At 45.7% G+C, this 15,625-nt stretch overlaps 1 protein-coding gene and 2 pseudogenes across 1 annotated transcript; 1 reads left to right on the top strand and 2 right to left on the bottom strand.

The window, feature by feature from the left end:
• Nucleotides 1–427: 427 nt before the first annotated feature.
• On the bottom strand, nt 428–7,908 carry LOC120665376 (coatomer subunit gamma-2-like). Its single transcript, XM_039944941.1, has 18 exons — nt 7,670–7,908; nt 7,338–7,435; nt 7,138–7,188; nt 6,577–6,690; nt 6,279–6,479; nt 6,081–6,182; nt 5,763–5,870; nt 5,463–5,693; nt 4,368–4,618; nt 4,117–4,288; nt 3,493–3,648; nt 3,366–3,416; nt 3,009–3,146; nt 2,732–2,932; nt 2,509–2,640; nt 2,255–2,428; nt 1,267–1,506; nt 428–890 (listed from the first exon to the last, which is right to left on the bottom strand). The coding sequence occupies exons 1-18, from the start codon at nt 7,716–7,718 to the stop codon at nt 696–698; spliced, it is 2,664 nt and encodes an 887-aa protein (XP_039800875.1). The 5' UTR covers nt 7,719–7,908; the 3' UTR covers nt 428–695.
• A 3,190-nt stretch (nt 7,909–11,098) lies between these two features.
• Nucleotides 11,099–12,585, top strand: LOC120695890 (annotated as a pseudogene).
• A 59-nt stretch (nt 12,586–12,644) lies between these two features.
• LOC120695889 lies at nt 12,645–14,226 on the bottom strand (annotated as a pseudogene).
• Between the last annotated feature and the right edge of the window lie 1,399 nt (nt 14,227–15,625).

The raw sequence follows: 15,625 nt of genomic DNA, 5'->3' as shown, positions 1-15,625 counted from the left end.
TTATATCTATATATATAATAAAAACTATTTTATCTAAAAAAGCCAAAATGAATTATCAAATTGGAACTTGGGACTAAAGGAGTAGTTTGAATAAGAGGGGACATAGAAGCATTCAAATGTCATTTAGACCCTTACAAATATTTTCACAAATTAGACCAAAATAGGTCTGGTTGGCTAATACGCATTTAGACCCTCCCCGGCTCCTTGTAGCAGCTTACAATCATATTGCGGTATAACGTTTTTTCTCAAGAATTTGCCTTCGGGGCGGAACATTGCAATCCAATTTGCTAATCCGTTAATAGCATGTTCAAAACAAAAATGCAGGTTCTTCCAGTTCCAACAGTGTTCCTGCAGGTCGTGGGTAAGGCATGCGAGCTCACTCACCTAAAGGGCCGTCAAGCAGGAACCAAATTGTCGGTGCAAGATATGAGGGCAAAACTTCGCTTTGAATATTATTACATATATGCAATTCAGATTTCAGTCCATATATAAAGAAATTGTACAGATCCAAATCAACCAAAAAGTGTTTTGACGTATACTAGGGGCTGCCAAGAAGAATGTCGGTGCAACAAAGGATGGATCCAACAGGAAACCAAGTTTACATATACTAGAATTAATTGAATTCCCTCAAGAGCCTTCGGTAGTATGAAAGCCGAAACAAGAAGAGTCAAAAGAAAAACTCTAATGCTCATGTTTTAGCCATTAGCAACAATCTCGTGGATCTTGTCGCTGATCTCAGGATCATCTGATCTGACTGCTAGCTTCATGGCCACCTCCTTCGAAGAGGTGATTCCAAATGACAGCCTCACCAAGACTTTTACGTTACCGATAAATACGCCAGAGAGCAGACAAGTGTGTGACCTTGAATTGCTTGGGACAGCGTCAGTACCCTACAAACCAAAAGGCAAATGGTATCGTCAGGTTAAGGTGCCAAGCAATGCTAAATACTGCATTGGGTATAAATCACAGCGATAAGCAGTATGAAAGGAAGCTATAATATCGAATTTTTGAGGAAAATGTAAGCTGAACCAAATGACAAGGATTGCACCAAGCTGTGCGGTAACCAACCAGTAAAGCCTGTTGGCGCAGGTCATGATAATTATTTATAAATAAGAAACTATAAATCCCATAACTTTTCTCTCTGCATAAGGTTTAAGGTAGAAACAACTATCTGATAATTCAGGAAAAATATTACAAGTCAGCTTATTATATATGGCCATGGCATTCATCTCATAGGGCAAAAAGAATGATAGCAGAAAGACTAACCTCACAAGGTTGCATGCCGAGGATGCCTATAACAGCACTTACAGCTTCAGCCAAGCCCTCCCTTACTCCAAGTCCATACTCATCAACCCGCTCGCTCTCTGGATCCATGCTTTCCCAGGCATTTCGGAAGTTCGATACTCCCACCTTCAACATATAATCAGCAGAAACAATTTCAAGATCTTCAAGCTGGTACTCATCTTCAACACCATCATCCTCAGCTTCACCTGTGGATGGATCAACCTGAAACACAACAAAATGAGTCACAGCCCATAAGGTATTATTTCCCACATGAAATTGGAAATGAATAGCATCTAAAAAAAATTCTCTGCCTAGATTCAAGTGTGTATGCATGTCATATGGTTTTATTTAAAATTAATTCAAGTGTTTTCCCATGTATTTTGCAAATCTATAGCCCAGTTCAGTGCATTTGACAAGGACACCCAAGTACCAAATTAACAGTTTAGTTGCAAACTCTGTGCTAGGCAGAAGCTAAATCCACTTTTATGAGTAGCAAGAGAAAAAAAACATAAGTCAAGCAAAACAGAAGTATTCGGAGTTCAAATATTATTTGGGTACAGACTAACCTCTAAGTATAGGACAAAACACCAAAATCTTGTGTTTGATCAAATTACAGCTAATAAAGTCAGTATGAGATGATTATTAGCAGAATCAGCTAGGGACCTGGCTGGAGAACCAGAATAGTTCTGCACAAGTAACCAGGTTTGATGAATCCGGTTCAGCCTTTTCCTAGGAATAACCTGGTTGAGGTAATTCCAGTGAAAAAAACTAGGTATGAACCCAAAACTAAAGAGCTTTTTAGTATAAGATCACCAGCTAGATTTTTAAGGGCTGTTTCCTAAAGCAGGCCAGATGTCAAAAATGTCACCAGGACACCAAACCTCAAATCAAAATGCTTAGAAAAGGGTATAAAAGACAACATAACGAAAGCCACAAAGGTCTGTCCAGTATATTGAGAAGAGTATAATACCTCCTTAACAATGAATTTCAGTATATTCGAGAACTTGCCAGTGGCAATGACACCTTCTGGCTTCTCAAAAGCCACAAAGGTCTGCCCAGGGGAATCATAAGGTAATGATTCTAAAGGCTTTGAGGCAACTTCTAAAAATTCATCAGCCTCTGAAGCATCAACAAAAACAACCACCTGCAGAATTGAGGAGTTAAGAAAGGCACTTAATCATAACAACACACGATATGCAATTACATATGAAAGAAGTGACAAACCTGTTCAAGCAACTGTTCAGGAATTGTATTGGTACAGTTGTATTGGAGCACAACATGCCCATCATAAATATGCTTCACAACATTAACCGAATATTCGGTCTCAGCTTCAGTCAATTCTACAGGTGTTGACGACTGGAGAGAATAAAAAGTTACAACACATGAATTGTGATTCAGCCAGTGCTTATTCCTGCCTTCCATATAAGCAAAAGTAATCCATACAAACCTTAAATAGCTTTCCGAAATCAGCGAATTCAGGAATGGATGAAAGAAGCTTCTCATACGATGCATCAACAGTTGAAACAGGGCCACTAACAGCAGATGCTGGACCGGTTGGTTTCTTGCCTGTAGACTTTTTCTCAGCAAGTGGTTGTGATTTTGTCTCCTTTGGAACAGACGAAATATCAAATGGTGCATCCGAAGGTTCCTGTCAACAAGTTACCATAGCATAAGGTGCCAGGAAGGTAGAGTAAAATATTTATATTTAAGTGATCTAAACATACATAATTCCGCAGGCTTGTCTCCAAGTTTACTAGCGGAACATCAAGTGAACCAAAGAGAAACTCGTTCACATCCTTAGTCTCACCAACTGTAGCTTCCCCACCTAACAATTTGAGGTAAAGGGTTGCTCTGTCACGCACCTAGAAAGATTTAAAAAAAAAGCATATCAAATGTCAGCAAAGGAAACATTCCTATCTAAGAATAAGAATATAACAAGGCCACATAACTTCCGTTTCACAATTTAGACTTCCTTAGACAAAGTTCCCAATGAGTAAATGAGGAAGGCGCACAGTGGAAAAGGTCACTGAATTTTACAAAACAGCATATAAGTTTTTTCATGGGTGAAATTTTGCACTAACCTCATCATCACCATCAAACATGCAACGTCTCAGCAGCACGAATATGCGAGGCTGGATAAAAAAATGTAAGTGCAACCGATTTTTGAGAAAGCAGAAACATATTGTGGAGCATGAAAAACTAAAGTACCTTGAGTGAGTCAACCAATGCGCCAAACTTTGCCAATGTGCTTACTGCACTAGCTCGAACTGTAGCATTTTCAAGTATCACCCTATTGTATATATATCGTATGTATTTACTGGGATCTGATGTTTTTGGGCCTTCATTTCCCAAAAAGTGGAGTATCTGTGACAAGATGTGAAAGAAATGCAATTTGATTATAATGTAAAAAACTACCATGTAGCTCAGGGTATTATAGTACATCATTTCTACACCCCAATTTAAAGGGGAAACAAAGCACAACATGAAAATATATAGAAATGAAAGTTTGTGAACAAATATTTGGCAAGTCCATAATCAATCTGTGTAAATATAGGAAAATACAAAGTGCGTCCAGTTACAATTTCAATTCAATTAGGTTATTATATCTACAGAAAAGAAAATAATCATCTCTAGAAAGGGGAAGATATATAATTATATATATAATGTATGTTCAGCCGTTGCAGTTTTCAAATCGATTAGCCTATTATATATAAAGAAGCAGAAAAAAATCTCTACACAGCAGAAGGTGCATATCTAGACAAGGAAATTAAGTTAATATCTTACTGCTATTTTCCAGATTTCATGCCTATATAATGATCAATAGATGATTACCTGGGTGGATAAATAGGTGAATTCACAGTCTTCTATGAATTCACATAAGTGAAATAAACCACTTTCTTTTGCATCAGGAATATCTCTAATGAGTATAATGATTGAATCAACTATGGCTTTCTTGTACTCGAAGCCACCCTCTTCTCGTAGAATATTACTCAAGAAGTTCATGCTGGACAAAGTATATGAATGTTGCTCAGATGAAAAGGTAGTTTCAGGAATGGTACAAGAAAACATACTAATATACATACAGTGAGCGATATTTCAGAGGGAATTTCAAGCACAGGGATCTTATTGCTTCGACAACAACGATCTTGAATTCATCAGCTATGTCTGACATAAAGTTGGTCATCTGTTTCATTAAACGATCAACACTTGACTCGTTGCCAGTCTTCAACAGTGTTGTAATCGCAAGGGTTGCAATGCTTCTGTTCTGATCAGAGATTAAGCTCTCCATGTCTATGTTACAATTTGTGACAGCCAAAGGATGAGTTGATGCAACCTGTGCAATTATTAACGCAAGCACTCAGTAAAAATAATGGAGTACGATTATGAGAAAAAAAACTACAAGAACCCAAAAGTCATACTATCAAAAAAGCAAGTTAATGCCACATTTTCCATGATAGATCAATCACAACAGGAAAAGGTATCCTAGTTTTAACAATTATGGAAATATATATGGTTACCAAACAAACAAAAAGTGAAAAGATAAGTGAACGTTACACTCTTATCATCTATTGCATTGTATGGTAATAAAAGGAAACAAATGCAGTTTCAGAACTTGTTATGAAAAAAGATGTCCGTGAGGGCATCATAAAAGAATGTCATTCTGTAATTTCTGAATCTTGAACCAAAAAAATGACACCAATTCAGTCTAATCTAATAACCAAAACACCAAAAGATGTCTTTGTCCTACCCAAAGGACAGCTGTTATGGATCACAATGTATAAAAATCATAGAATGAAGAATTCAATGACAGGAGTTGATAGATTGACAGCCCTATCTTCCAGCTATATTATATGGCTACTGGGACAATTTAAAAGCAAGCACAAACTGAATGTTGTGGTAAACAAATTATCCAAGATTATTAACTTCAAACATTTCAAGCTTTAGACCTTTTAGGCAGTCCATTCATGAAAATGCAAAGTTCTTCTAATCCAGGATAAATATTAATACAGTACAGATGAAAATAGGAATATTGTTGTACTATTGGATTTCTGAGAAGAAAAGGAAACCCAGAAATCTGGAAAAGATTCTGAATTGGCAGCTACTACACGATCAAAAGTTTAACTTAAATGAGATGACCATAAGATGAAGAATAGTTATATCAAAATAAGTAGACTAACCTTATTAAGTGTGCGAACAGCTGCGAATCTGAGAACAGGTTTAGATGAACTTAAGAATAACTGCAGGACAGTTATTGCAGGAGTCAGCTCACGGCTTGTGACACCATTCAGTTCAGTTATTGCTCTTGCAGCCTCAAGTATGACCATCTCTGCTTTGTTCCTGAGACAGGACTCAAGGAAATCAAAGAAAGGACGATCTCCACCTTGGTTTACGCCAGACTCTCTAATCACCTGTGGATGGCGCATATTTCAGATATCTATAATATATCTATATAAATCTTGCAGAATTAGAAGGCATACCTGGCTGGTGTACCGAATAAGCAGGCACTGCGCCAAAGGTGAGCGAACTGATCCCCTGGTCAAACTAGTAACGAGCTTGCTGACAGCCAATCGGTCATTTTGTCTAATCTGAAATGTCAAGTAGATGATGTTATAACTTATTTGTGGCTTGACTTCATTGTGAATAACATAATGCTCCTTGTTATTGCCCATAAAGTAGCAAATAAACCAGGGCTGTATAAAGTTAAGTTTTTGCCGATTGTCTGATTCATTAGACTATTTGATGATATTATGGAGATGACCATCCTACTCAAGAGAAGCACAAAATGTTGAACTCACTTGGTGAAGAAGAGCAAGGGCATGAAACTGCACAAGAGCAGCTCTTGACTGCACAGCCTCCTGAACTTCATTGCTCCATCTTTTCACAACTTCCGGACTTGTCTGCCAATAATAAAAACATGCAGAAAACATCATAAGGATCTACAGCTGCAGGAACAAAATATCCAATAAGAGTACAAATATAACTATGCAACATACCTGAAGCAAGTAGATGCCACTAACAAGAGCCGCGCTGGCAACGACAGGATTCTTATCAACAATGGCTTGCTTCAAATACCTCTCAATTTGGGTGAGAAGGGTTGAGTCGATAATACGACAAAGAACTCGAATAGCGTTTGCACGGTACATATCAGTTTTGCTATTCATGTCCTTCATCAAAGAGCTAGTGACTATGATAACCTACGCTCAATAAAACACAAATTAAGTCATTTCTCCTCTTCCATAGGATGCAAAGTAGTAATCACAAAGTAGCAAGTAGCAACCGAGATTCACGAACCTCATCAGCTGAAGGCGACAGTTCCTTGATCATGAGGTACACCATCCTCCTAAGCCCTGCATCCTTGGATTGGAACAGCTTGGTCGTTGCAAAGAAGACTTCTGTGGCCTCCACCTACAAAATTTTCCCACACTCATGTACCTAGACCACATCCACACGTCCTGTACTCAGTACTCACAATGGACACACTAATGTACTGAGGAAATTGAACTACCTCCACACATGTGATTTTACGTACTATCAGATCCCTTTTGTACTTTTGGGTGTTCGGAAAATGCAGAACTCAATGTATACTCTGCACATCAAACTAGCAACTAACCCCACACCTAATGTCATTCAAGGTACAAGGTGCCCAACCTAATTTTGCAAGTACCAACTTCTTTATGGATGACTAGCGACGTCAAAACATTCACAGAAATTTTCAATATATATGACAAGTACGCATAGCTTCACATTAGTTTTCCATGTACATGAGCAATGTAAACATCTATGCCGAGCAATCCAAGTCCACAAACCCAGCCAAATTATGATCACGGGAAGGTAAGCCACATGCCACCGTACCTTGGTAAAGGTGTCACCCTGGTTGAGCAGGTATAGAAGCTTGGTGATAACCTACAGACACGGGACAGCAAGCATCAGAAACCACACGGCATTCACGCGAGCCTGCGGATGCAGGGAAATCCACATTCCCAGAAACGCAGCGAGATGGTATCGCGAGATCCGACGGGAGGGGGGTGAAACGCGACTGGGCAGGCGGGCACCTGGCAGCATCGCCGCGCGTCGAGCTGCGGGTCGTGGAAGACGCGGGCCTCCTGCAGCACGGCGCCCTTCTCGATGCCGAGGAACGGCGAGTAGTACTCTGCAGCAGCAACCAACCAAGCAAGCAGTCAGTCAGCCAGCCGCAATGGTGAAGGGCGCGGCGATCCGTCCGGGCCGGATCGCCCCAGATCTAGGGCCCGGCGAGCGCAGATCTGAGCGAGCGAGCGCGCGCGCGCGCGCGCACGGGCACACACACAACCGGAGGCGCGCACGGGCGCAGCGAAGGGAGGAGGAGAGGTGAGGAGGGGGCGGGAGGCGGCGGGCGCGCGCGCACCTTCCTCGTCGAGGTCGTCGTCCTTCTTCACGACGAGCGGCTGCGCCATGGCCGCGGCTGCTGTCGGGGCGGCGCGCGCGCAGGGGAGGGGCGCCCGAGCCGGCGGCGCCGGGGCGGGGGAGCGGCGGGTGGCGGCGCGAGGGGTTCCCGCGAGCGGCGGCCTCGCTGGATTCGGAGGAGTGAGGAGGGGGAGGGGGAGGGGGATGGGGAGGCGCGGGGGCTTACAGGAGTGGAGAGGCGGGCGGCATGGATCTGAATCTGGCAACGAGAGAGAGGACGGGGTGTAGTACCAGCCGCGGCCAGTCGTTGAGGAAATGTGGAGCGTTTCCTTTCCTTCGGATGCAATTCAACCATGGACACCGACGCGTTCATCATAATTATTTTTTAAAAGAAAACTATCACATGTATTTGGATAATTATGAAAATAATACATAGGAGATGAAATTTGAAGATGAACAATTGCTGTATGGTTTTGTAATTTACTATATGATATAGAATGTAGGATTAATTAGAATATAATTAATCTGATAAAAAAACTTCGTCATCAGCATTAAGATATTAAATTTCATAAGGCTTTTGATCCGTCCATCAATATTTACGGGTGAGTGGTATTATTGGACTGATCTTTTGGTGGGAAATCAGTGTTTTATGCACTATTGTACACTTATAGTAAAAAAATGCGTGTTTTGAGCCTCATTTAGCAACTAAATAGGGTCATAGATGTGTTGCCGGAGGAACATCAGTAAAAAAAATTATACTAAATAATATTTAAATATTATTGACTTCTAAATGACCACTTTGGATTAAAAAAGATCATATTGTACTCATTTTCAAAGCGCTCAATTTAACAATTATTTTCATTATAGTATACTTGAAAACATCTATTTTAATATTCTTATCTATCCACTTTGTCCATCTAACCCCTAGCTTAAAATTTATGCTCTATTTACTCCTCCCGGCTATTCGGTTGGTGTAATCTACTTCATTCATTACTTACTAGCACCTGTCATTCAATAAGAAACACAGCAGTTGAGGTTTTTTAAAAAAATATGTTTGAGCATATATTTTATTAAGAGAGAAGCATACAATCATTACAAATCTTAATAGACAGATGCTATTAATGTGAAATCAGAGCACCACCAAATAAACGGCAACGACTCTAGCAACAATAGATAAAAACAGCAAGAACAATGGGGGAGAAGACCCACCCAAATCTACCAACCAAACCACGACCAAACAATTGGACCTATTAAAGTGAAGTAGAACACTAGGGGTGCAAGGTCTACAACACAACTAAGATGGCAATGCATCCACTTGACTGGCCAACTATAGCGGCAAAGCATTCGTTCGAAGTGAACTCCAACCAACACGACGACAGCGGCAAGCATCCGCCAGAGTACAACAGTGGCAAAGTATAGCGAACAAAGGGACGGCAAAGCATTGCAGCTGGGGTTAGCACCTCAATGGCGACGATCAGCTCGCCGAATAAGCTTGTCATCGAATGCTCAGGCTAACGCTAATCCATTGCAGCTGATATCTTGTGGGGCCATACGTTCAAGTGCTTCAATGTAAGATTTAGTTATTTTTGACAGTGCTCTCACTCGAATTTTGCCAAACGATGCATAAACTACACAATGCATGCCATTTGTGCAACTAGAAAATTCACGCAGTTTTGGAAACAATAATTTCTGCAAATCTTTTAGACAAAATGCACATCTTTCCAATCTAGAAATGACTTGATTTATGAAATAAACAACAGTCAGCATGTGGAACTAAAAAAATGAATTCAACCAAACTTTCACTAAAAATTTATACACATTGATTTTTTGAAATAGTATCTATTTAGTAGGAGTACGTGGAATGAAAAAAAAGCTTAGACAAAATTTCTACACAGACTGTGCAAGCTTTATCTATCTAAAAATTATGCTGATTTTTGAAATAGATGTACTTTTGTGAAAGTGAACAATTAACAAATTAATAAAACTCTATTGAGTGCATTTTAAATATAGAAAATAAGTCAAATGAGAACATCAAATTAGAATTGAGATAATAATATTATAATACATAAATTAAAATGAAATAAATGTAAATGAGGACACCAAAAACAAGGAATTAGAAATCCCAAAAGACTCCATAACACAAGAATTAGAAAACAAAAAAAACGTTTTTGAAGCGGCCCGACTCTGGCGCATAAATGGGCTGAAACTATCATACAGACTAAAAGGCAAGTAATTAATTTGTAGCTACTAGAAAACTAGAAAAACAATTTGACAAATGAAAACTATTGAATCTTAGCATTGACTTTTGGATTCTGTGTAAAAATATGGTCAACTAATAACAAGAGCCCATTGTCGTGGTATCATAGTTAAGCACTCTGCTTCACAAATAGTCAAAGCTAATGGCACTGATCACCAACTAATATATAGAGCCAATAAGATATACTCTAATATTCACAGGAGCGTATGTAATGAAACTGGAAGTTCACGACCGATTCTTACAAATCTTCAATGCTATAGTAAATTCTGAGTCCGAGAAACCACCTGTAATAAAATATCACTCACGTGATACACGGATTTGCTTGCGCGGCCATTTGCATTGTCCTTAAGTTAGAGAAGTTAAAGTAGTTTAAGTTTAACCAAATTTATAGACAACAATATTGACATCTAACATATTAAATAAGTGAATAACAAAAATATATTTTATAATGGTCTAAATTATTCTCATTTGATATTCTAAATATTATCACTCTTTTCTATAAATTTGGTCAAATTTAGAACAATTTAATTTAGAACAACCAAAATCTTCAATGGTATAGTAAATTCTGAGTCTGAAAAGCCCCTTGTGATAAAATATGATTCACGTGATACACGGATTTACTTGCGCAGCCATTTTGTTTGTACAATAATGTCAGTGACCTCACTGCCAAATTGCCAATCTGCCATTATAAGTAGGGAACGTATCTGGTGCAAACCACACCTTCGTAAAAACCCATGCAAACCACGACAAAAAAATTGTCTAAATTCACCAAAAAATCACACATATAGATGATATGATAATACACAACCTTGTAAAATATCTTGTCCAAACTTGACTTCGTCTATGAGATATAAAAATAGCAAAATTCTAACAAATCATCTGGACAACTTTCTGGCTTGAAATTTGTTATTTTTATATCTCACAAACGAAGTCGAGTTTGGACAACATATTTTACAAAATTGTGTATCATCATATTATCTATATGTGTGATTTTTTTGGTGAATTTAGACGACTTTTTTGCCATGGTTTGCACGGGTTTTCACAAAATTGTGGTTTGCACCAGATACCTTACTTATTATAAGTAAGATCCTCGAGTTGTTAGTTCTTGAATCCCATCGACACCGAGACCCGTGTCCACATTCCCGGTGACATCGATCAAGTTCGAGCTCAAGAAGAAGACTACCGTCCATGGCAGAATCCAAGAAAGACGAAGCTTCTCCCATGCACGTGGTGGTGTTCCCATGGCTCGCATTCGGCCACATGATCCCCTTCCTCGAGCTCTCGCAGCAGCTCGCCAAGCGCGGCCACTTCATCACCTTCGTCTCCGCCCCGAGGAACCTCGCCAGGCTGAGGCCCGTCGTCCCGGGGGTCAGGCCACGCATCCGCCTCGCGCCACTGCCCCTGCCGCGCGTCGAGGGCCTCCCGGACGGCGCCGAGTCGACGGCCGACTCGCCGCCGGAGAAGGTCGAGCTCCTCAAGGTCGCCTTCGACGGCCTCGCCGCCCCCTTCGCCGCCTTCCTCGCCGGGGCCTGCGCCGGCGGGGAGTCCGGAGAAGGGCACGGCAGGAAGCCGGACTGGATCATCCTCGACTTCGCGCACCACTGGCTCCCGCCCATCGCCGGCGACCACGGGGTGCCGTGCGCGACGTTCTCCATCTTCCCCGCGGCCACTGTCGCGTTCATCGGCCCCAAGGCGCTCAACGACGCGCACCCGAGGTCCGCGGCGGCGGACTTCACCGTCCCGCCGCCGTGGTTCCCTTCCTCATTCTCCCATGTTGTGTACCACGGCCACGAGGCCGAGTGGATCGCCGGGGCGTGGGGGCCCAACGCCTCGGGCGTCTCCGACACCGCCCGCGCCTGGGAGACGACGGAGCGCTGCCCGCTCCTCGTGTGCCGCTGCAGCCGCGAGGTCGACGGCCCGCTCTGTGACCTCCTCGGCGACCTCTACGGCAAGCCCGTCCTCCCCTCCGGCCTCCTCGCGCCGCACGACGCCGCCGCCCACGCTGCCTCAGCCACCGGCGACGACGGTCGCAATGACGATGACGGCGACGACGAGGAGACCGCGGGCCTCATGCGCTGGCTGGACGCCCAGCCGGGGAGGTCCGTGCTCTACGTCGCGTTCGGGAGCGAGGCGCCGCTGACGCCGGAGCACGTCCGCGCGCTCGCGGTCGGGCTGGAGCTCGCCGGCGTGCGCTTCCTCGGGCTCTACGAAGGCCGCTCGGGGAGGCGCGGCCGGAGCTGCCGGACGGGTTCGAGGCCCCCGCGCGCGCCGCCGGACGCGGGGTGGTGCGCGTCGGCTGGGTGCCGCAGGTGCGGGTGCTCACGCACGCCGCGGTGGGCGCCTTCCTGACGCACGCCGGGTGGAGCTCGCTCTTGGAGAGCTTCCTGTTCGGGCACCCGCTGGTGATGCTGCCGCTGTTCGCCGACCAGGGCCTCACGATGGCGGCGCGGCGCGTCGGGCTGGAGGTGCCGTGGAACGGCCGCGCGTTCGCTGGCGAGGACGTCGCGGCGACGGTGCGGCGGGTGATGGTGGAGGAGGAAGGGAAGGTGCTCGCGCGCAACGCCAGGGAGCTACGGGAGGTTCTCTGGGACACGGCGAGGCAGGGGAGGTACATCGACGAGCTCGTGGAGCACCTGCAGCAGCGCCGCCGCGGAGCTTAGGCTGCACCGTGCACGACGCGCTGCCGGACAGCAGGGGAGGAGCGCTACAATCGAGCGCGTCGTGCACGGTGCAGCCTAAGCTCCGCGGCGCAGCTGCAGGTGCTCGATGAGTTCGTCAATGTACCTCCCCTGCCTCTCCGTGTCCCAGAGAACCTCCCGCAGCTCCCTGGCGTTGCGCGCCAGCTCCTTCCCTTCCTCCTCCACCATCACCCGCCGCACCGTCGCCGCGACGTCCTCGCCGGCGAACGCGCGGCCGTTCCACGGCACCTCCAGCCCGACGCGCCGCGCCGCCATCAGCCGCGCCGTGAGAGTGCCCGAACAGGAAGCTCTCCATGAGCGAGCTCCACCCGGTGTGCGTCAGGAAGGCGCCCACCGCGGCGTGCGCGAGCACCCGCACCTGCGGCACCCAGCCGACGCGCACCACCCCGCGTCCGGCAGCGCGCGCGCGGGCCTCGAACCCGTCCGGCAGCTCCGGCCGCGCCTCCCCGAGCGGCCTTCGTAGAGCCCAGAGGAAGCGCACGCCGGCGAGCTCCAGCCCGACCGCGAGCGCGCGGACGTGCTCCGGCGTCAGCGGCGCCTCGCTCCCGAACGCGACGTAGAGCACGGACCTCCCCGGCTGGGCGTCCAGCCAGCGCATGAGGCCCGCGGTCTCCTCGTCGTCGCCGTCGTCGTCATTGCGACCGTCGTCGCCGGCGGCCGAGGCAGCGCGGGCGGCGGCGTCGTGCGGCGCGAGGAGGCCGGAGGGGAGGACGGGCTTGCCGTAGAGGTCGCCGAGGAGGTCACAGAGCGGGCCGTCGACCTCGCGGCTGCAGCGGCACACGAGGAGCGGGCACTGCTCCGTCGTCTCCCAGACGCGGGCTGCGTCGGAGATGCCCGAGGCGTTGTGCCGCCACGCCCCGGCGACCCACTCGGCCTCGTGGCCGCAGTACGCGACATGGGACAGCGGGGAAGGGAACCACGGCGGCGCGACGGTGAAGTCCGCCGCCGCGGACCTCGGGTGCACGTCGTTGAGCGCCTTGGGGCCGATGAACGCGACGCAGGCCGCGGGCAAGTTGAAGAACGCCGCGCACGGCACCCCATGCTCGTCGGCGATAGGTGGGAGCCAGTGGTGCGCGAAATCAAGGATGATCCAGTCCGGCATCCTGCCGTGCCCCACTCCGGCCCCCCCCCGCCGGCGCAGGCCCCGGCGAGGAAGGCGGCGAAGGGCGCGGCGAGGCCGTCGAAGCCGACCTTGAGGAGCTCGACCTTCTCCGGCGGCACGTGGGCCGTCGATTCGGCGCCGTCCGGGAGGCCCTCGACGCGCGGCAGGGGCAGTGGCGCGAGGCGGATGCGTGGCCTGACCTCCGGGACGACGGGCCTCAGCCTGGCGAGATTCCTCGGGGCGGAGACGAAGGTGATGAAGTGGCCGCGCTTGGCGAGCTGCTCCGAGAGCTCGAGGAAGGGTATGATGTGGCCGAAAGCGAGCCATGGGAACACCACCACGTGCAGGGGAGAAGCTTCGTCTTTCTTGGATTCTGTCATGGATGGTAGTCTTCTTCTTGGAGCTCGAACTCGATCGATGTGATTGATCTTGCTTATAATGGCAGATTGGCAGTGAAGCCACTGTTGTACAACAAATGGCCGCGCAAGTAATAATCCGAGCATCACGTGAATCATATTTTATTATTACAAGTGCCTCATTGAAGATGTGGAAGGATCCGTCGTATCACTTGGATCAGATTTGGAAGCTGCCTGTGAATATCAGAGTACTATATCTTATCGGCTCTACATCAGTTTGTGATCAGCTAGTGGCCATTAGATTTGACTAGTGGCGATGATTTGTGATCAGGAAGGTGCCTAAATATGAATCAGATAAGTTCAAAAAAAAACACTATGATACCACGACAATCAAGTCCAGCTCATGGTTTTTAAGGGCCCAGGGCGAGCCAGACGCTATGGGCCCTTTAGGCCAACTATTTTTCATTTGAGATTATAATTTAAAGGAAGATAGCTATAGGAACAGACTTAGTTATCATATCAGTAGGCTTTCATCCGGGCCCGACGATTATTTATTATTGAAGTGAGTTCATTGATGATACTTCATTTGCTGCAAGATGGAATTCGTCTCAAGTTGGAGTTTGTTTGATGTGATCCGAATTGTAACGTGTCTTGTGGAGACGCCTGGAGGGCCCACGATTCGGGTTATGTGATTAGCGGATTTGTTTCTGTGTTTGACTGCAGTCAGTTCAGTCCGCTCCGCTCTAAATATACATTCTGTAAGCCGCACGCGAAAAATTGATGACTTATTGTATTTCCTGCGTTGGTGCCCGTGGTTTTTTTCCGCAAGGATTTTCCACGTAAAAATTGTGTCCCGTGTTTGATCTTTTTTCCCATTATTTGCTAACAGTCTTGGTTCTCCTCTAGCTTGAAAGTCAGGTTAGAGAATTCTTTAGGCTTGGTTCCTTCCTTCTTAGTCTCTTCTTCCCTGACTTTTCTGACTATGTAATTCCGTTTCTCGAAATGGAATCGGGGACGAGCCTTGTTTTGAAAAAAAATAGAGGGAATAGGATGGGAAACTCAAAATGAGTCGAAACCAATCTTCCAAATATCTTGAAAAACACATCAACCAACCAAACATCCGCAATCTGCGTTTTTTTAATTACTAGCATAGTGCCCGTGCGTTGCAATGGGTTCACAAGGATTGGATAGAAGAAAGTAGCACAACACATGAACATGAATAATTTTTTGAGTGCATACCTTCATGCTTTACAATATTATAAAAATGAACATATTTTCTAAAAATATCTTTAATCTGAATCTGATGAGTTGTACAAAGGATTTACCATAGCGATAGATTTCTTACTCGGAGCGTTGCGTCTTTTCGCACGATATGCTTTTTCACGATTTCTCTTTACTTGTTTTTGCTCATATGTCATGTTTGCATAAAGCAATCTCTGACGATCACGTATTGCCTGTCTCTGCTCGGGTGTTAAATTTGCATAACGTGCTCTAGCATTTGTACGTCTTGCTTCAATTTGCTTAGGTGTGCAGCGTAGTTCCC

Source organism: Panicum virgatum, chromosome 2K, assembly GCF_016808335.1.
Source record: "Panicum virgatum strain AP13 chromosome 2K, P.virgatum_v5, whole genome shotgun sequence".
Lineage (NCBI taxonomy): Eukaryota > Viridiplantae > Streptophyta > Magnoliopsida > Poales > Poaceae > Panicum > Panicum virgatum.
Note: the sequence above shows the minus strand (reverse complement) of the source record. Positions and strands in the feature narration are given on the sequence as shown.

Excerpts from the sequence above, each read along its gene's own strand:
- LOC120665376 (XM_039944941.1), bottom strand. The coding sequence starts at position 7,718 with ATGGCGCAGCCGCTCGTCGTGAAGAAGGACGACGACCTCGACGAGGAA. Across the intron at positions 3,649-4,116 it reads TCACCTATTTATCCACCCAG|ATACTCCACTTTTTGGGAAA; the intron begins GTAATCATCTAT and ends ATCTTGTCACAG. Across the intron at positions 2,641-2,731 it reads ATTTCGGAAAGCTATTTAAG|TCGTCAACACCTGTAGAATT; the intron begins GTTTGTATGGAT and ends TATTCTCTCCAG.